The sequence below is a fragment of the Bubalus kerabau genome, chromosome 3, assembly GCF_029407905.1.
Source record: "Bubalus kerabau isolate K-KA32 ecotype Philippines breed swamp buffalo chromosome 3, PCC_UOA_SB_1v2, whole genome shotgun sequence".
In the NCBI taxonomy this organism is placed as follows: domain Eukaryota; kingdom Metazoa; phylum Chordata; class Mammalia; order Artiodactyla; family Bovidae; genus Bubalus; species Bubalus kerabau.
The window spans coordinates 185,076,204-185,096,279 of record NC_073626.1 but is presented as its reverse complement, the minus strand read 5'-3'; the positions used below and the strand labels follow the sequence as shown (position 1 = coordinate 185,096,279).

The following is a 20,076-nucleotide window of genomic DNA, read 5'->3' as shown; positions in this document are numbered from 1 at the left end:
AGCCGAAGTGGGGGATGGTGGGGGAGGAGGGGTGTGTCCAGGGGTTGAGACAGGCCTCCAGCCGAGGTCCGCCCCTCCCCCCACCCCACACACCCTGGGTGGTCCCCTCTGCCGGACAGGCCTCCTGTGATCAAAGACTTGGACTCAGCCACTCTGGGACAAGTCATCTCACCTGTCTTTGATGAAGTCGGGGTACGAAGCCCTCCCGCAGGGGCTGAGGTGCACATTCAGAAAGAGCGTATCGTGAGTGTGAGTCAAATGGTAGCTGTGTCTATTCCATTAGTCCACACACTTATCGTGTACACATTGCAGGTAGAAAAGATGTGGTTTGTTTCTAACCTGACTGATTGCTTCAGGAGTTTACACTTGGCCCCGGGAGACAGGAACATCCACAAGCGATGCTGAATTCTCGACTCGGTCGCTTTCTGGCTGTGTGATCTTCGATAAGGTGCTTAACCTCTCTGTGCTTATGTTTCGTTACCTGGAAGTTGGGTGGATGGCATCACCGACTCAATGCACATGAAGTTGAGCAAACTCCGGGAGTTGGCGACGGACAGGGAGGCCTGGTGTGCTGCAGTCCACGGGGTTGCAAAGAGGCAGACACAACCAAGTGACTGAACTGAACCGAAGTTGGGTGTAATCATTGTTGTGGAGACTGAATGAATTAATATAGGTGAAGTGCTTAGAACAATGTCTGGCACCCAGTAAGAGCTATGAAAAGATACGCTATTTTTGTCACAAATGTAATGACCAAGTATGTAAAATAAGGATTTTTCTAGAATAGGCTCAATTTGAAATGTTCTTTTCAGTTGACAGGAACCACTAATGTTTGGAATTCCAAGACACTGGCATCCGTGCTGTGCCTCACAGATGGCCCGGTGCTTCCCATAATAGTGCCGGAAATCTTAGCTGGTTGGTGGGGTTGACTGCTGTGTGACCCTGGGGAGGTTGCACACCCTCTCTGTGCCTTTCGTTTCTTGTCCACTGTGAGAGTAAGCATGGGACAGTTTGTCTCCTGGCACCAGAGGGGCTCCCGCTGTAAGAGTGCTGAGTGAGGGGCCCGAGGGCAAGAGATGGCAAACACCCCGGATGTAAAACACATCCCCCACCCCCACGCCACTCAGCTCGCAGGCTTGGCCCTGAGCAAGGTGGCCTGGGAACATGTCCTTCCCGTGGGAGGGGGGGAGCCCGTGTGGGAGCATCCCGGACGCCCCTCTGCCTGGGCACGGCGTCTCTGGGCCCTGCCCTCTCCCTCCCCCACCTCCCTGCTGCCAGCTCGCCTCTCTCCAGTTGAACCTTGACTGGCTTCAGTCCTTTGCCCGCGGAGCCAGTGTGTGGCACCCAGACTGGGCCAGGCACCCCAGAGAGCCTCAGAAAAACCTCCAGCTCTAGAACTCAGACCCTTGAGGCTTTCGGTTCCAGCTCTGCTGTGTGGCCTCGGGCGAGCGGCAGACCATCTGAGCTTCAGAGTCCTCATCTGTGAAATGGGTCAACAAGAGGCATGTGAGTCAGGTGGGGCCTGCGAGCGCCTGCCCTTGATCCTGCTGACCTCAGGGAGCAAAGCCCTCTGTGGTCTGTCCTGGCTAACTTTGTCCTCTATCACTAAGGGACCCCTGCCTTTTCCCCCCTGACCTCTATATGCCACATTGCTACCTCCTTGCCTTTGCATTTTCGGGTTCCCCTGTACGGAGCGCTCGCTCTCTCTATTCATTTTAACCCCGCCATCCAGCCAGCCCGGCTCTCCTCCTCCCCACTCCATGGAAGCTTCCCCTGTTTCTTCCTTCTTCAAGAGAAAAAGGAAGTGGCAGGCCGCCAGCTGGGTGGTTTGTCTGTGAGAGAGAGACAGACAGACGGATCTGGTCCTCAGGACACGCGGCACCCCTTGACTCTAGGAACTGGAACCTCCATCTCTTAACTAACTCCTCCCCTGGCTGGAGGTGCCCAGTAGCCAGGCAGGCTTTTCGGTTTCTGGAGCCTTGGAGCGAGAAAGACCTCCTGGACCTCCCGGGTGGGCAGGTCTGTGGTGCACCCGGGGAGAATGACCGCCGGCTGAGTGGGCAGGGAAGGGTCTGTCCATTCTCAGCGCTAGCCTCTCGCCGGCCCACTTGTCTCCGAGCCCAGCCCCACGCTGCCCAGTGGCCATGGCTGCCAGGTGACACTCACTGCCTGTTTGCCACGTCTCGGGCTCTGTTTTAAGCCTTCCTGTGTATTAACTCATACAATCCTTACAACGACCCATGGCTTCTGTTGTCTCCCACATTGCCGATGAGACGCCTGAGGCTCCAGGGGTGGGCTCACTGGCCCTGAGCACCCCCTGCCCTGGCTTGAGAGGAGGGATCTGAACCTGGAGCCCTGGCTCCAGGGCTCTCTTCCTGCTGCCGAGCCGCCTCCTCCGTCACTCAGCATTGACCTGCCACCCTTCCACCCACCTACCCACATTCCTGCCCGGCCGGCCAGCTGTGCGCTGGGCTCTGCCAGCCGCGGGGCAGCCGCCATCCACAGAGCAAGATCCCTGCTCGCTAGGAGCTCACACCATGGTGAGGAGCGACCACCCATGGGTCTCCAGGGTGCTCCAGGTCTTGAGCACCCGGCTTCTAGGGGAGGAGCTGTAACTCCCACCAGGTCCTGGGCGGGGGTGCTGGGCAGCCCAGTAGAGCTGAGGTCGAGGGGGGAAAGGTGATGGGAGGACTTTATCGGGTGGACAGCAGGGAACATTTGAGACCTGTTCCAGACCAGGGAACGCAGTGTACAGAGGGGCTGAGGCTGGAGGTGCCTGGGTTGAGGGAGCGGAGGTGGTGGTGGAGAGAAAGCTGGCATCTTATTACAGCTCTGAAGGTGCCACGGCTTGGCAGCAGGCAGGGCTGACACCAAGCCTCCCCAGGCACTCCCGCGCCTGTTTTCTGCCAAGATGGGGTGCTGTCAGCAGTGACTAGAGGTCTCACTCCATCCCAGCACCTGACCTGCCACCCTCCCAAGGAAGTCTGTCCTTGGGTCTGACCTGCAGCCCACTCTGACCACCACACATTCCTTCCAGAGCCCTTCACCCCGAGGCTGCTTTATGGCAGCAACCATAAATAACTTCCGTCCTGAATGAATAAACTCCCAGCCAGCAAGGCTTGCCAGGGACGCTGGGCTTGGCTGCAAGAGCGATTCCGTGTCCCCTCTCTCTGACCCTGCAGCTGAAATGTTCCTGGGCTCATCTTCAGTGGCTCCCTCTCCCCAGGCAGCTGCTGCAGCCCCGTCTGGTGGTGCCGGACCCCCTCCAGCTTCCATCCCATTCCCCACACCGCCCCCCCGGAAGCACTGGGAACATTTAGCCCTTCTCTTCAGTCACAGTTCCTTGAAAAAGCCAAGAAGGCCCAGCTGACAGCCCAGAGGCACTGGCTCCGGGCTGGTTCTGACTGATCTCGGTGCATGTCTATGGGGAGTAGGAACTGGGAGACCCGGGGTAAGTCTTTTATCTTCTTTAGGCCTTAGTGTTCCCATCTGGGCAATGGGATCATCTCTAACGCAATGTTTCTCAAACTAATCTGCTTGTGGGATGACTTCCCAGGCCCTGCCCTGGGAGATTCTGAGTAGGTTTGAGGTGGGGGTGGAGGCTAAGAATGAATTAGGTGGGGGAGGTTGTCATGTCTCTTTCATTTTTTTTTAAATTTGAGCACAGCCACCCCCAGGACACCTCTTCTTTCCCAATGTTTCCTTAACTCAAATATCGACAGACCTTCCTCACCTAACAGTTCAGGCAAGGTGGGGGTTACTGGCCCCTGGATGAATTTTTACGTGTTTATACACTTTACCTCCCAGATCACTGTAAAGAATGCTTCCACCACGCCATAAAATTCCCTCATGCACTTGCCAGGCTATGCACCTCCCTGGGTACCATTTGGAAACAGGACTTTTCCTGCAATCACCCAGAGTGATTTTTGTGGTCTGGGACATTTGGGAAGATCTGGTCAAAGAACCCTTCCCAGCCCAGACATTGTTGAACTGTGACCTCTAGACTGGGGGCTCCCGAGGACAAATAACTAATACCCCCCACCAAGCACTGCTAGGGAGCACGCGATGACACTCCTGTGGTCTCATATCGATTTATTAGGCTGGTGTGTAGGGGAGCTATAAAGGGTATCTCGGGCTTGGGAGCTCAGTGGGGGTGGGGAGGGCTCCTGGGTGAGCTGCGGTGGGAAGAGTCTGGAACAGGGGTGACCCCTGGGTAGGGCCCACGTGGAGCCCTGTGAAGGCCTGGCTCTACACCTCCCATCAGTGTACCCCTGGATCATCTTCACCACGCCCCCTGGGCCTTTTTCCTCACCTGGAAAGGGGGACAATTGTATCTAGCTCTCAGTTAATAAGGATTAAAGTAAGATCAGGCATGGGCTTCCCAGGTGGTGCAGGGGTAAAGAATCCTCCTGCCAATGCAGGAGACGCAAGAGATGTGGGTTCATTCCCTGGGTTGGGAAGCTAACCTGGACTAGGAAACGACAACCTACTCCAGTTATTTTTGGCTTCCCTGGTGGCTCAGATGGTGAAGAATCTGCCTGCCATGGGAGAGAGACCCAGGTTCGATTCCTGGGCTGGAAAGATCCCCTGGAGAAGGGAATGGCAACCCACTCCAGTATTCTTGCCTGGAGAATCCCATGGACAGGGGAGCCTGGCGGGCCATAGTTCATGGGGTCACAAAGAGCCGGGCACGACTGAGTGCACACAGGCAAGATGAGGTACTTCACATTTCAGTGCCCAGCCTGCCTCTGGGGCCTCCTAAATGGGAGAGAGATGTTAGGAGGAGAAGGCAGCGGGTTCTCTGATGCAGGAACTGACCAGCATCACACAGCTGGGGAGTGATGGAGCTGGGACTTGAACCAGACTTGCTGGCCATGTGACAGCTCAGAACGGCTTTCCTGATAAGCCCCATTTTCCCCCATCTACCCTGCCTATATCATTAGGGTGTGGTGAGGATCTGATGCAAAGTGAGAAAGAAAAAGATGTAAGGGAGTAATGCGATGGGTTTCCTGTTTTCATAGTGAGCTCGGTGGGCTTTCTGTCGCCGGGAGAAGAGCCCCTCCCTTGGCACCAAGAGGGTAAAAGCATCTCCTCCCACCAACTTTGGGTGCTTTGTTCCATGGGATCTGAGGTGTCCCGGGAGGCTGGACGTATAATCGGAAAAGGCCTGGTTTCTTAGGCACCCAGGCCCCGTGGGTGTCCAGTGGCTTCACCTCTCTGAACCTCAGCTTCTAAATCTATAAGCAGGGAACTATAATCACCATCCTGACTTGAGAGGTTGTCGGAAGCCAAAGAAAAATGAAGGGCTTCCCTTGTAGCTTAGTTGGTAAAGAATCTGCCTACAATGCAGGAGACCCGGGTTTGATTCCTGGGTTGAGAAGATCCCCTGGAGAAGGAAATGGCAACCCACTCCTATTCTTGCCTGGAGAATCCCATGAACTGTAGCCTGCCAGCCTCCTCTGTCCATGGGATCGCAAGGGTTGGACCCGACTTAGCAACCAAACCACCACCACCAAAGAAAAATGAAAAGGGGGTTGGGGACACTTGGGAAGCAGGAAAGGCCCCTCTAGGCAGGTGGCGGTTCAGCGCCCTCCAGCCTGTGTGTGCTGCCTCTGGTGATGGCTGGGTTTGCACACCTGCCTGAGGCTTGACTGAAGCCTCCTTGCCGCCTTGCAGGGCTGGTACAACCCAGACCTGAAGCAGTGCTGGGGTTGGGGTCACAGCTGTGATGGCCGGGTTCAAATTCCAAGTCCATCATCGCACCTCTGAGCATCTGTTTTTCCTTCATCTGGAAGTGCTCTGTAAGGACAGTTGCTCTTATTCTGGACATGGGTTCACCTCTCTGGCTGATTCAGTGCAGACACAGGTTCCTGGGCGTGGAAATGGGTTGCAGCGACAGCTAGTGCTGGGAAAAAACGATTGTGCAATTTGTCCCTCCCCCATGGCCTTTTCCCCTTTGGCATCAGTGGGTTTGCTTTCTGGGTCTATGAGTCTGTTTCTGTTTTGTGGGCGGGTTCGTTTGTACCATTGTTTTGAAGTCCCCACGTAGGCAGTGTTGAATGGTGTTTGTCTTTATCTGACTTGCTTTACTTGGTATGATGGTCTCTGGGTCCATCTGTGTTGCTGTGAATGGCATGGTTTCATTTTTTTTATGGCTGAGTAATATTCCTGTGTGTGTGCCATGTTTTCTTTATCCCTTCTTCTGTTGACGGACATTTGGGTTGCCACCATGTCTTGGCTATACAATTTTTTTACGTTTTTAGGAATTCTCTTTCGGCATTTTTAGGATTTTTTTTTACGTTTTTTTACGTTTTTAGGAATTCTCTTTTGGCAAAGCAGAATCATCCAATACATTAGTGTTTAAAAAAAAAAAGATCATGACCCCAGGTAGGGGCTCCTTTCCTTCTGTGCTTTTATTCCACAAGGTGCCCAGCACAATGACTGACACATAGTAGGTGCTTTTCCTATCCTGGCTGGTCAAGAATCTCCAGGAAAACAGACAGTGTCTGTCCTGTTCCCCACTGAGTCCTTAGCACCTTGAATAGAGCCCGGTACCCAGCAGGTGCTCAATAATGTTTGGGCATGAAGGAGGAATGGCCAGGCCTCAAGTGGGGGTGGACTAGCCGGGGAGAGGAGAGCCTCGGGGATTGTCCCTCCTCCCGTTTCACCCCTCCTGGGCTAATCCCCAAAGATTAAGCCCAAGGAGCAAAGCCAGGTCAGGGCCACTGACCCAGGGCTTTGGAGCAGGCGTCCAGGGCTCATGTGACTGAGTGTTTCGGGTTGTGGCGACTGCTCCGTGGGGCCCTCTTGGCTCAAGATGGCCCTGCTGTCCCCCACCCTGGACCTGGTCCTCACAGCAGTCCTCAGCCTCCTCTTCCTGGTGCTGACCTTGGCCTTGGTCTGCTTCTTGACCCGTCTGGCCCGGCCCCTCAGGTAGGGCTCGCCCCAGCCTGACTCCCGCCCTGCCAGAGATCCTGCCCTAGATTCGTGTGGCTTCTGTTTGCTCTTGTGGGAGGGGGAAGGGTGGGCACTGGTTGCTCTCCCTCTCTGTGGTGGGGAAACCGAGGCCCCAGGAGGTTGAGTCAGCTGGAGATTGAATCGCGCTTGGCCACAGACTAGCTGAGAGCCTTTGCTCAGGTTCCTGAACTGTAAAACGGGATCTAATGGTGCTTGTTAAGTGGGATCACAGATATACGCTGTTGTTAGCGCAGGGCTGGATCTGAGTGCCCAAGAAGTGGCAGTGATTTGTATCAGTCCTGTTACTCTGCCGTTTGTCCTGGACCTTCTGAGGCCCAATCCAGGGCTGGCTTTCTGCCCAGCTTCAAAGGGCTCCAGGGCCCTCTGTCCCAGGATGCTGAGTCAGTCCTCAGGGCCAAAACCCAGCCTCCGCTTCCTCCCCTAACCTACCAAGTAGCTGCTCCTCCCGCAGGGCCGAGCCCAGCCAGGGCTTCTGCACGCTTGCTGTGCATAATCAGGGCACGTAGCTGGGAGCCTGGCAGAGACGGTCAGGCTGGGAGGTGGGGGGCGGGGGTGGTGGTGAGGGGGGCAGACACACACCCCGAGGCTCCATTCTGAACTGGTAGAGCGTTGGCAGAGGGTGGTGGGCAGCCGGGGTCCCTGAAGCCCCAGACGGAGCCCCACGCAGCCCATCGCCCAGGGCCACCCACCCGGAAGCAGACTTGGAGCCTCTGAATCCGGGTGGGGGCCAAGAGGAGGAGCCAACGAGGGTGACTGGCCCTGGAGTTTCCTAGGAGACCCTGGTTTCCTAGATTCGTGCCTCCTCTCCTTCCCAGGCTGAGGCAATGGGGAAAAGGCACCGGTTTGTCTTCAGAACAGACCTTTCTCAAAGCCACAGCCCTGGGGTCAAAATTCAGAGCATTCCATCCTGAATCGGGGGACTTTTCATTGTTAGCTTTTACAGAGCCAATTCTGTGTGCAGGGGGTTGGGAGTCAGCGATGGGGATGAGGTGGGTCTTCACTCTCACGGAGCATCATGCTAGCAGAGGAAAGAGATAAGAATACCAGGCAGGGCCAGCTGAGCTTTGGAGAGCTCCTGGGGCCACCTTCACTTTCTTTTTTCCTTATTGATGTGTCTGCTTTGGACCTGTGGTGCAGACAGTTGAGTGAGTCCTATTCCTCAATGTATGGGCTTCTATCATGAGCTCAGTTTTTGTTTTATTTGTTCATTTTCCCCTTCATCCCTGCTCCCCAGTACCAGTCCCAACCGTTCTCCAAATGTCTTCATGCCAGTATGCTTTAAACTTTAGAGTTGGACATGACTTATCAACTAAACAGCAACAACCATCATTAAGAGTCACGATATATACTCCCAGGTTGGCTTCCCTCGCTCAACCTCACCTTCATGGGAGGCATCCCTGTTGATGTATATTCTTCTCAATTATTCCTCCTCATTGTTGGTGTAAATTTCCTTCTCGTGAACCCATACAATGCATTTATCCATCTCACCAAGGATGGACAGAGGGTTGAATCAAGAATCAACTTCCCTTTCCCAGGAGTAGAGTGGTTTCTTTTTTTTTTTTTTCATTTTAATTCAAATTTATTTATCCTTTGATTTAAATGTAAATTTCATCCCTCCATACACACAAAAACCCTCACAGAAACATCCAGAATAACGTTTGAACAAATATCTAGTTTTGATCTCATGACACAGCCAAGTTAACACGTAGAATGAACTACGACATGTGTCTTAAGTAATTTCCATGGGACTGATGTTTGAAAACAAACAAATGCAAAAAATATGGAACGCTTCATGAATTTGCATGTCATCCTTGCGCAAGGGGTCATGCTAATCTTCTCTGTATCGTTCCAATTTTAGTATATGTGCTGCCGAAGTGAGCACTAGAGTGGTTTCTTATCTCACAAGCCACTGTTGTGGAAGAATGTTGTACCATTTCCCATAACAAATGAAATAATCATTTTTATCTTGGTTTTGGTGAAAATGCTAACATTATTTTCCAGTGAAACTCTTGCCGTTTAAAATTCCTCATCTTCCAGTAACATTTATACGCAACAGGGCTAGTATGTTTCTCAACAGAGTTAGCACACTGCTCAGAAATAGTCATTCACAACCCTACTACCCATAGAAAACCACAGTGAACATTCCGGTGTGTCTCCTTTCAGTCTTTTTAAAAAATAACATTTGAAAAAAATTATAAGGGTAACATCTCAACACAGAAGGAAAATTTGGGAAAACAACAATGAAAAAAACAATCAGTCATCTAAAATGTCACAACCCAGAAATGATCACGCTTGTAAGATAGCCTTGTCCTGTATGTAGCTTGTATAGTTTTTATATCTCTTGCCATAAATGACAAGCTGCAGAAGAGATCGTAGCAAATATCGTTGTCCTGTAAGAGCAAATGTAGGTGTCCCAATGACAAAAGGTGGACTCTTTGTTTTGTCTCAGATGTACTTGGGACGCGGGTAATTCAAGGCTGAAGACGGATGTTCCAGAACAGAGCTTCTCACAGTAGGGTCCATGAGCCCGCAGCCGCACCAGCATCTGGGGGCTTGTTAGAAATGCAGTCGGGGTCTCTGGGCCAGGGCTGGGGGTACTGGAATCTGTTTCCACAAGCCCTCTGGAAAATTCTGATGCATCCTGCAGTTTGAGAAGCACTTCACAGAAAAGCTAAAGTCTGATGGGTTCTGGGCTTCAGCGGGGTTCAAAGTGGGCCTTCACTTGAGGAACGAGAAGGAACCCGCTGACAGCACAGAACTCATTTATGCCTCTACAGCTCTTTGTGTGGTTAAGCTTCCTGATGGAGGGACCACTTCGATTTGACATCCTAATGCCTAGCCTCCTGTAATAAGTGGGAAATGAATGAATCAACAAACAAATAAGTGAATGAACAAATGACCTCTGGAGCTGTGACTTTCATGTCTTTTTTTTTTAATTTCTAGGATTGGAACGTCAATTAACTTCTGACCACTGGCAGCCCACCTTTCCCACGCACATCCATCGCACCTCTGGGCTCCAGAGAGAAAGCAGGTCTTGGAGGGCGCCATGATTTCACCATTCTTACTGCTGGCTATCGGTACCTGTCTTGCCAGCTCCTTAGTGCCAGGTAGGATTGGGGGCAAGGGTGGAGGGAGGGGGAGAGCTGGTACAGCTGGGATAGGATGAGGGCAGTGTCTGTGGTCAGGGTCGTAGAGTCACCCACAGTATTTAAGAGCTAGAAACAAATGTTCAGAGCAGGACATCCAGCTACTACATGTGCTTGTGTTGGAAAAGTCAGTCTTTTTCCTTTTATATTATTCTTTAATTGCAGTTTCTAGTCTCGATTAGCTCTAGGAATCTGAAATAGAACTTACCCTATAAACTCTTCTATAAACCCCTGATAGAACATTTCTTTATATTTTGTCATTCTTGCTTTAAAACTCACCTTCAGGGAGTTTTGTTTTGTTTTGTTTTGTTTTTGTAGTTTGTGTTTCCTATTGGAAACTCACATGAGAGTGTTTCTACAGTGTGGTATTCTGTTTGATTCTTCGATCAATTCTGTAAGAGTGTTTATGTTAATTTCTCAGTTTGGGGCTCTTGCACTTTAAATTCAGGCTCAGATATGGAGTGTTTTATAATTTGGTTTATTTTTGACTGTGCTGGGTCTTCGTTGCTTTGCACGGGAATTCTCTAGTTGTAGAGTGTGGGCTTGGAGTCGTGACACACGGGCTTAGTTGCCTCACAGCATGTGGAGTCTTCCCGGACCAGGGATCGAACCCGGGTCCCCTGCACTGGCAGACGGATTCTTATCCACTGTGGCACCAGGAGAGTCCTTCAGATTTGGAATTGAGTTCACATTTCATCACTGGCTTTCTCTCTCCAGCCCTTCCATATCTCCCAGGCAAAACACGTACCTGAAAGCAGGCTCAGCTGTTCTGTATCTGCTCGGGGCCTCCAAGGCCCCTCAATATCAGCTCCTGTGTACCTGCATGGTTTTGAATTCCAGCTTAATTTCTGCCTCCTGGGAATTTCCCTTCTGCCTCCTTTTTCTGCCTTCTGCCTTTTCTGCCTTTTCCCCCTTCTGCCTTCCTTTTTCAAGCTGTACACCGTTCTCAATTGTTTTTTCCTTCAGCATTTCAATGTCTGTGGTAGAAGGGGAGTCTTCCTTAGCTCACTCCATCATGTGACTGGGAGTCCCCCAACTTGCCTTCCCTGAGCCTTGATTTCTCCATCTGCTCGGTGGAGATACTGATCTCTCCTCCTTAGGGCTGCTGTGGGAATTATAGGGGCAGTCACAGTGTCAGGCGGGGAGCAGGGGCTCATGGGCAGAATATATTTCAACGGATGAGGAAGTTGAGGTGCAGAGAAGGGACTGGGCCTCCCAGTCACACAGCACGTCCGCAGCAGGCCTGGGGACTGAACCTGAGCTGCCAGGCTCCCAGGCCATTGCTCCTGCTGTGATCGCATGATGCCTTTCAGTGTGACTCCTGGGGACCCAAGGTCACTCTGGGACTGAGTTCTTGCTTTCTCAGCACTCACAGCCCTCTTGAAAGATGAGCGATGAAAGATGAGCAGGTGGATGAAACCTGAGAAAATGAAAAAGCAACAAAATGAAAAATCTTCAAATATTCAGCTCTTTAATTTTTCTTATCTGCTTCATTTTAGCCATTCTGATGGGTGTGTAGTAGTGTTACATCGTGGCCTTTTCCTTTTTTAAAAAAAATTAGGGGACTTCCCTGGCAGGCCAGTGGTTAAAACTTTACCTTCCAATGCAAGGAGTGTGAGTTTGACTCCTGGTCAGGGAGCAAGCTAAGCTTGACCAGCTAAGATGGCCAAAAAGGCCAAGGCTGTAAAACAAGTGATACATTGTAACAAATTCAATAAGGACTTTAAAAATGGTCCACATCAAAAAAAATCTTTAAAAAAGTAATTAGGTGTAACTTACAGCAAAGTGCACACATCTTAAATATACAGCTTGATGAGTTTTGACATATTTTGGTACCCATGTAGCCATCACCCAGATCAAGAAAGGACATTTCCAGTCATGGGACACCATGGGCTTTCCTGTGCCACCCCCCGCCCCACCCCAAGCAGGGAAGAGGAAGCGACTAGGCTTCCTCTTGCTACCTTAGACGAGTTTTGCCTGTTTTGGGGCTTCGTATAAACGGACCCCTACAGTACGTACTGATAAGTACTCTTCATGTAGCGTTTGTTACAGCACAGGGATTTCCGAGTGTCCTTTAATGGTCTCCGAAAACAATAGCCTTCTGATGCTCAGTTGTCCGAAGCCACCGTTGCTTAAACCAGTCCTCAGACCGTGGAGTCAGTTTGACATCCACCAAACCCTTCTTGGACCCTGGCATAGCGCTGGTGAGAAAGACAAGGGCTGTGCCTTCACCAGACTCCCAGTGCCCCGGGGAGCAGGCAGAGCAGGGAACTGGCAAACAGGTACAGGGCTCACCTGGAGAAGAAGCAACGGCAACAGGGAGGCTGAGGGCAGCCTGGCTCCAGGGCGTGCACCTGGTGCCAGGCGGAGGGCAGGAGGGGCAGAGGCTCATCACCACCCAGATGGCACCCAAATGGCCAAAGAAGCTCCTTGACCAAAGCCTCGGCACTGTGGTCATATGTGGGAGGAAGGCAGGAGGGAGATTGAAACCCGCCCACAGCTAGTAGATCCCTGATCAAAACCATTAGCCCTCGGAGTTGGGAGTTAGTAGATGCAGACTCTTACATGTAAAATGGATAAACAGCAAGGTCCTACTGTATGGCACAGGGACTATATTCGATATCCTGGAATAAACCGTGATGGAGAAGAATATGGGAAAAAAAAAAGATATGTCAATAACTGAGGTTCGTTCCAGTAGTCATGTATGGATGTGAGAGTTGGAGTATAAAGAAAGCTGAACACCGAAGAACTGATACTTTTGAACTGTGGTGTTGGAGAAATCCAACCAGTCCATCCTAAAGGAAATCAGTCCTGAATATTCATTGGAAGGACTGATGCTGAAGCTGAAGCTCCAATAGTTTGGCCACCTGATGTGAAGAGCTGACTCATTTGAAAAGACCCTGATGCTGGGAAAGATTGAAGGCAGGAGGAGAAGGGGACGACAGAGGATGAGATGGCTGGATGGCATCACCGACTCGATGGACATGAGTTTGAGTAAACTCCGGGAGCTGGTGATGGACAGGGAGGCCTGGTGTGCTGCGGTCCATGGGGTCGCAAAGAGTCGGACACGACTGAGCGCCTGAACTGAATGAACTGAGTCACTTTGTTGTGCAGCAGAAATGAACACAATGTGGTAAATCAGCTATACTTCAATTGAGAAAAAACAACAACTTCTATTTGAAAATCCAAGTTTAAAAAAAAACAAAACCACTGGCCAAGGGCACTTGCCCAGGCTTTACGTCTTTCAATCCTAGAACTGCCTGTGAGTAGCTCCGTGCTCTCGTTTTCCTAGAACAGAAACTCAAGTGGCAGGAACTTGCATAAAGGCGCTCAGCTGGATGGAAGGACCATGGTCTCGGGGCTCCGGCAGGAGCCTCCGGCCGGGAGGTCTGAACTTAGGGAGCTTCAGAAGAGAGGGGTGGCACTGGGGGCTGCTGGCGTGAAGGTGGTGGGCTAACGGATCAGGGTGAGGATGGGACCGCTGTGGGGTAGTGGGGCATGGACCCAGGCTTGAGGTGAGAACGGCTTCCTTCCTGCCCTCATCGCCTGCCCCATGCAAGAGCACCGCCACGCAGTGTGGGTTTCCGGCTCCTCTGTGGCTCAAATCTCAGGATGTTCAGTTTCCCCATTCCGTAATGTGGAGGAAGTAATGGTAGCCACTCCATCAGGCTGCTGGGGAGGGGGAGGCACTTGGCACGAGCCTGGGCGCCGTGCGTAAGAAGGGAGTGCTGTGGGGGCATCCCTGGTGGTGCAGTGGTTGAGAACCCTGCCAGCGCGGGGGGGTCATGGGTTCAGTCCCAGGGGTCGTGGGTTCAGGCCCGTGCAGGAGGATTGCACATGCGGGTGTCTTCCAATGAGAAGCGCTTTGCAACTAGAGAAAGCCCACGTGCAGCAACAAAGACCCAGCACAGCCATAAAAAAAGGAAAGCTGTGCTCTTCACCCACACTACGAGCCTGGGCGTGAGCTGGGCCGAGAGCTGAGGCCTGTGTCTTCAGCTGTGAATGTGTAACATGACCCTGGACACGACCCTCCCACCTCTCATGGCCTCCGCCTTCCTTCCGGGCAATGGAGGCCACTGAAAGAGAGAATCCCCGAGGAGCGCCCTTCTCGAGGCTTCTGTGCCTGGATGGGCAGGTTTGGTGAGGCCCAGGCACAGAGGAGAAACCAACAGGAGGTGGGAGGGCCCTGACCCCTGTGGACGGGGATCTGGGGCCTCTGCTTGGAAGGAAAGGGGAGTCCGGGTCTGGCGTGGAATTGTTGGGAGTGGGGTGTTGATCTTCTCCTGTAGGTCCGTGTGTTGCCTTATCTAATCCTGCCCTCATGAGACCCTGAGGGTGCAAACACCCGCATCTGACGGGGAGGAGACTGAGGACCAGGGAGCTCGGCTTCTCCGCACAGCAACTGTTCTGCGAGGGCTCTCAGGCACTAGAGTGCTCTTTCGGCTGGAAAATTGATGACTCAACCCATGGACATGGTGGGGGGTTGGGTGGGGAGAGACAGAGAGAGAAAAGAAGGCATTCCTGGTTTTCCCAGGAATTAGAGACACAGAGCATCTTCTTGGCCAATTTACACTAACAAGAGTGAGGCTGTACCTGGCTCCTTTAAGTTTGTTACGGTAAACAGAAAGGCAAGCCTTGCTTCCAGCCCTGCTAAATAGCTGTTGCTGAGTCAGGTTCCTGCCAAGCCTACTTTAATGAATAAGCCAAGCAGAGTTTATAATTGATAGCTGGGATACATCTGGGAGTTCCTGCCATTGGAACTAGCTTGTTCTCTTGAATAGGTTAAACATTACCCTCCTGATTGTGCCCGCACTGTTCATTTGCTGCCTGAGCACAATGCCTCTCCACTGGGTGGAAGGAAAGAGCGTGGGCTTTGGAGTGAAGCCCAGCTCTGCCAGTGTCTGCCAGAGCTGTGTGGCCTTGGGCGAGTCGCTTGGCATCTCTGAGCCTTGGTTCCTCCGCTCTCGGGTGTGGGGAGAAGACCCAGAGTCCTCAGGCTTGTTTGGCCTGGCAGAGGCTGGCAGACCTCAGGATGGCTGTCTGGGATAGGGCAATGACTGCTTGCTCTGCTGACTGCAGGCAGCCACACCATCGCCATGAGAAGTTGGGGTCTGTAATGGCTGGGGGAGCTGCCCCGCTCCTGCTGAATAACTCTGCCTCTCTGTCTCTGCAGAGAAAGAGAAAGATCCCAAGTACTGGCGAGACCAAGCTCAGCAGACCCTGAAAAATGCCCTGAGGCTTCAGACTCTCAACACCAACGTGGCTAAGAATGTCATCATGTTCCTGGGAGATGGTGAGGCCTGGGGTGGGGGACCCGGGGTGGCAGGCAGAGGTGAGGGGGCTGTGTTATAGAGGCTCGGGCTCTGGGGGCATGTTGCAGAGGATGGGGGCGGGGCCAGGCTGTGGGCCCTGAAGGTCTAGGGAGGGAAGGAGGAAGGTCAGGCTCTGGTGCCCCCTGCCCGACCTGCCTCGGCCCCAGGCTGGGGGGCTGTGGGGGCCTGAGAGGCCTGATTGAAGAGACTGGGAGCCCGAAAACCTGAGCTTCCCGACCTCCCGCCCTCCACCACAGGCATGGGCGTCTCCACCGTGACAGCTGCCCGCATCCTCAAGGGTCAGCTCCACCACAACCCCGGGGAGGAGACCAGGCTGGAGATGGACAAGTTTCCCTACGTGGCCCTCTCCAAGGTGAGCTCCAGCCCTGAGCCTCCTACCTTCCAGGAGAAAGTGAAGGGAAGTCACTCAGTCATGTCCGACTCTTTGCGACCCCGTGGACTGTAGCCCACCAGGCTCCTCCATCCATGGGATTCTCCAGGCAAGAGTAGTGGAGTGGGTTGCCATTTCCTTCTCCAGGGGGATCTTCCCGACCCAGGGATCGAACTGAGGTCTCCTGCATTGCAGGCAGACGCTTTATCCTCTGAGCCACCCCCAGGGAGGAAAGGGCAGGGGCGTGGCTCCCGCTAGACCCCTCAAGCCCACTGACAAGGCAGTCAGCCCTCCTGGGGACTCCGTGGCCAAGCCGTGAAGAAAGGACAGCTGCTTCCTAAGACTTTGAGGATTTCAGCTCCTGGTTTTAAGATCTATTGATGCACAACAAGCGTAGAGAGAAGGGCACACGTGTGTGGGGTGAATTTTCCACCAACTTTCCACGTGTCTGTGTGACTAGCATTGGGGCTGAGAAGCTGAACGTGATGGCAGCCGGGGCTCCTGCCCCGCACTCCCCTGCAGTTCTGCTCCCTGACTTTCGGTGCCATGGATTAGCTGTTCCTGCTTTTGCGCTTGATAAGAATGGAATCACGCAGCGTGTCCTCTTTGCACGGGGCTCTGTGACGCTCATTTCTCCCAAAGCGGCTCAGATGGAAGCTGGCAGCTCTGTCACGGGGGTTGTCATTGCTAGTTCTGGGGGTCCTCGAGACGCTGGGGGTCCTCGAGACGCTGGGGGTCCTCGAGACGCTGTGGGCAGATAGTTTCAGGGTCCCCACCAGTGGTCTGAATAAAAGGAAAGTGACGTCGCTCAGTCGTGTCCAGCTCTTTGCAGCCCCATGGACTGTAGCCTCCGTCCATGGGATTTTCCAGGCAAGAGTACTGGAGTAGGTTGCCATTTCCTTCTCCAGGAGATCTTCCTAACCCTGGGATTGAACCTGGGTCTCCCATATGGTAGGCAGACGCTTTACCGTCTGAGCCACCAGGGAAGTCTGAATAAGGGGGTCCCCATTTCCTCCTCCTAGATCCTGCCTCCCTCTCACTTTCCCTCCCCTTCCCCAGCCTCCCTCCCTCCTTCAAGAACCCTCTCCCTTCTCCACACTCACCTGCCTCCTCCACCCCTTGCTGGCTCCCGGAGCCTCAGACCCAGGGAGAGCTGACCCGGGTCTCACCCTCTGCCCAATGAGTCTCCATGTCCTAGAACACTGCGTTCCTGCCCTTCCTGTTACCCTGGCTGCCAGGGCGTGGGGGTGGGCAGGAGGCAGGCAGCTAGGGGATCTGGTGGCTCTAGGGGTGGGGGGACCTTGGTGGGCAGCAGGGCTCAGCCAAGACCACAGGAGGCCTCTGTCTCCCTTGTGTCCAGGCCCCATGCTGTGAGTGGGGTGGGGGGCAGCAGGGTGGACCGAGGCCGGGCCGTGTCCTGACCCTCCTTTTCCACCTGCAGACGTACAACACCAACGCCCAGGTCCCCGATAGCGCGGGCACCGCCACCGCCTACTTGTGTGGGGTGAAGGCCAATGAGGGCACCGTGGGGGTGAGCGCAGCGACCCAGCGCTCCCAGTGCAACACCACTCAGGGCAACGAGGTCACCTCCATCCTGCGCTGGGCCAAGGACGCAGGTGAGTGGGGCGAGCTGTGCGGAACGGGGCCCAGCTCTGTGACCTGTCTGGGCCTCAGTCTGTCCAACTGTACAATGGGGAGAGAGCAGAAAAAGAGGCTTGCCAGCGCCCTTCCAGCTCCGATGTTCTGGGACTTCGCAAACTCTTCCGGGACTCTCTTCCATGACAGCGAAGTCTCGCTGTTTAGGGGGTTACTCGGTGTGGGTTCGCTCCCCGCTCATTTCCCTGAGTCTATTTGTTTGACTATAAAATGTGCTTGAAAACGTAGCCCCTCGTAGGTTCAGCATGAGGAGGGTGAGGGATCTAGCCCAGCTCTGGTCTCGTGGGAGTCCAGTAGCTGTCTACCCCCGTTCTTTTCCTCCTTGGAACTGGGAGGCACCAGGATGTCCCCCCAGCACCTCTGGAGTCATGGTGTGAGTCCGGCTGATGTAGGTGACAGAGCCACACTCCATCTGAGAGCCCTTCGGAGGGACCCCTGAGTTCTTGCAGGGCAGCTGTGGGGCTTCCTGCAGGGATGAGACTCGGGGGGGTCCTCGGTGGAGAGGAGGGCTCCCGCCTAGGTGCTCATGCTTCAGGGGCCCTCGGGAGCAGGGAGGGTCACAGAGGCAGACGGTCTGAGCTTTCTGGCTATTTGGAAGCCACCCACCCTGCCGGCCCAGGTAGCTCAGCACAGAACAAGCAGGAGACCTGGGTTCAATTCCTGGGTCGGGAAGATCCCCTGGAGGACATGGCAACCCACTCCAGCATTCTTCCCTGGGAATTCCCATGGACAGAGGGGCCTGGTGGACTACAGTCCATGCGGCCAAAGAGTCGAGTGACTGAGCACACGCGTAAGCCTGCCTTAGTACTGATGCAGAGCCTGGGGCCAGGCCGGCAGCAGAACTGGCCCGTCTTTAGCTAAGAGAAGGAAAGAGAAGAGCTGGCTTGGACAGCCCTATGTCCAGATGAACCTGACCCCTCCTCCCCCACTCCTCAGGGAAATCCGTGGGCGTCGTGACCACCACGCGCGTGAACCACGCCACCCCCAGCGCCTCCTATGCCCACTCCGCTGACCGGGACTGGTACTCAGACAACGAGATGCCCCCGGAGGCCCTGAGCCAGGGCTGCAAGGACATCGCCTACCAGCTCATGCACAACATTAAGGACATCGAGGCAAGTGCGGGGCGGGTATAGCCGGGGCAGGGCAGGTGAGGCGGGGCCCCTGGTAGGCCTGAGGCCTCAGGCCCAGACTGGCCCGGGAGAAGTGGCTTGGCCTGGGTCTGCCCTCACCTGGGAGGGCTCCCGGCCCATTAGGGGATTTGCGGTTGGGGCAGGGAGGCACTGTGGGATTTCACCGCGGTGGGACTGAGGGATGAACCCTGAGGTGGCCGCCACCGCGCCCCGAGAGTCAGGCGCCCAGGGATTATTCTGTCCATTGGGAACTGGTGCTGCCCTGGAGCATGGGGGTGACACGGTGCCATCTGAGGGGAGTACCCGCCCCGTACGTTCCCACATGCATGGACAGGCGTGAGTCCTGTGCACTCAGGCAGCATGCCCAGAGAAAAGGTGATGTGCAAGCTGTGGTTGGTGCAGGCTCTTACTTTAAAACTTGGGGTCACGTCCTTGGGCTGCTGTTTGCTAGCTGTGTGACCTTGGGTCAGTTACTTAACCTCTCGGAGCCTTCCCTTCTAAAGCCCTTTTGTGAAATGTACCTACCTTATAAGCCCATTGCAAGATCTAGATAAAATAATCCCTGTCAGAGTTCAGCGCCAGGCCTGATGCCTCGTGAGTGTTTGGAAGGTGGAAGCATTTACTCAGGAGCAGCCATGTGTCCCTGCCCTGAAACACGAGCTGTGACTCACGGAGCAGGCTTAGCGCGCGCCCCAGCATCATCCACCTGAAGCTCAGATGGGCCCCAGCCTCTGTTTCTTAAATGAGACCCTCTAGTTGGTTCCCTTTTCAAGGTCTTGTTACCTACCTTGCCAGGAATTTGGGGGTGGGGGGGCGGGCTGGTGAGGGGGAGAGGGGACCTCAGCCCCTGAGCTTAGAATGGGGGTTCAGGGAGGCTCAGAGAGAGAGCCCCCAGGCCCCTCCCACTCTGTCTGCGTCTACCCCCACCAGACTAACTCCCTGGCTCCCAGACCCCCCATGCCACCCCCCCAATTTCTAAGTGCCACCTGCCCCTCTTCCAACCTCTCGTTTCTCTTCCGAGCTGTGGATTGAGCTGCCCTTCTCGGGGCGTGCAGTCCTGGTGACCAGCTCCTAGAGAGCAAGTATCTCAGGCAAAGCGCCCTTCTGACTTTGCGGGTACCCGACGGGTCGCTTCCCTCCCCCGAGCCTCAGTGTCCCCACCTGTGTAGTAAGAGCAGAGCGCCCCCACGTCCCCTCCCCGCCTCCCGGGGCTGCTGGAGGCCGAGGTGAGGTCATGGATGTGAGAACATTTGTTGTACAAGTGCAGGGTGTAATTACGGGACTGCTCTTGAGAGAGATTTGGCGGCAGCCGCCTGAGAAGGGGACAGGAGCTTAAAGGAAGGCTTTGCTGGTGGAGGAGGCGGGCGCGGGGGTTGCACCCCAGCCTGAGTGAGGGGTGCGGCCGCTGGGAGGCCCACCCCGCCCCCACCTCCTCCCTCAGCCCCCTGTCCTTCCCTGCCCCTCCA

At 54.2% G+C, this 20,076-nt stretch overlaps 1 protein-coding gene and 1 non-coding gene across 4 annotated transcripts in view; one reads left to right on the top strand and one right to left on the bottom strand.

Moving 5' to 3' along the window:
• The window catches only part of ALPL (alkaline phosphatase, biomineralization associated), a 63,740-nt gene that overhangs the window by 32,830 nt on the left and 10,834 nt on the right, over nucleotides 1-20,076 (top strand). The window contains exons 1-6 of one of the 3 annotated variants that reach the window (XM_055574229.1): nucleotides 3,187-3,448; nucleotides 9,919-10,082; nucleotides 15,295-15,414; nucleotides 15,691-15,806; nucleotides 17,266-17,440; nucleotides 18,417-18,592. In XM_055574229.1, the coding sequence (XP_055430204.1) occupies nucleotides 10,022-10,082; nucleotides 15,295-15,414; nucleotides 15,691-15,806; nucleotides 17,266-17,440; nucleotides 18,417-18,592 (648 nt within the window). In that variant the 5' untranslated portion in view covers nucleotides 3,187-3,448; nucleotides 9,919-10,021. The other 2 variants (XM_055574230.1, XM_055574231.1) reach the window with 2 other exon arrangements.
• LOC129648165 (U6 spliceosomal RNA) lies at nucleotides 8,750-8,857 on the bottom strand. Its single transcript, XR_008712746.1, has one exon. It is a non-coding gene; the product is annotated as a U6 spliceosomal RNA (small nuclear RNA).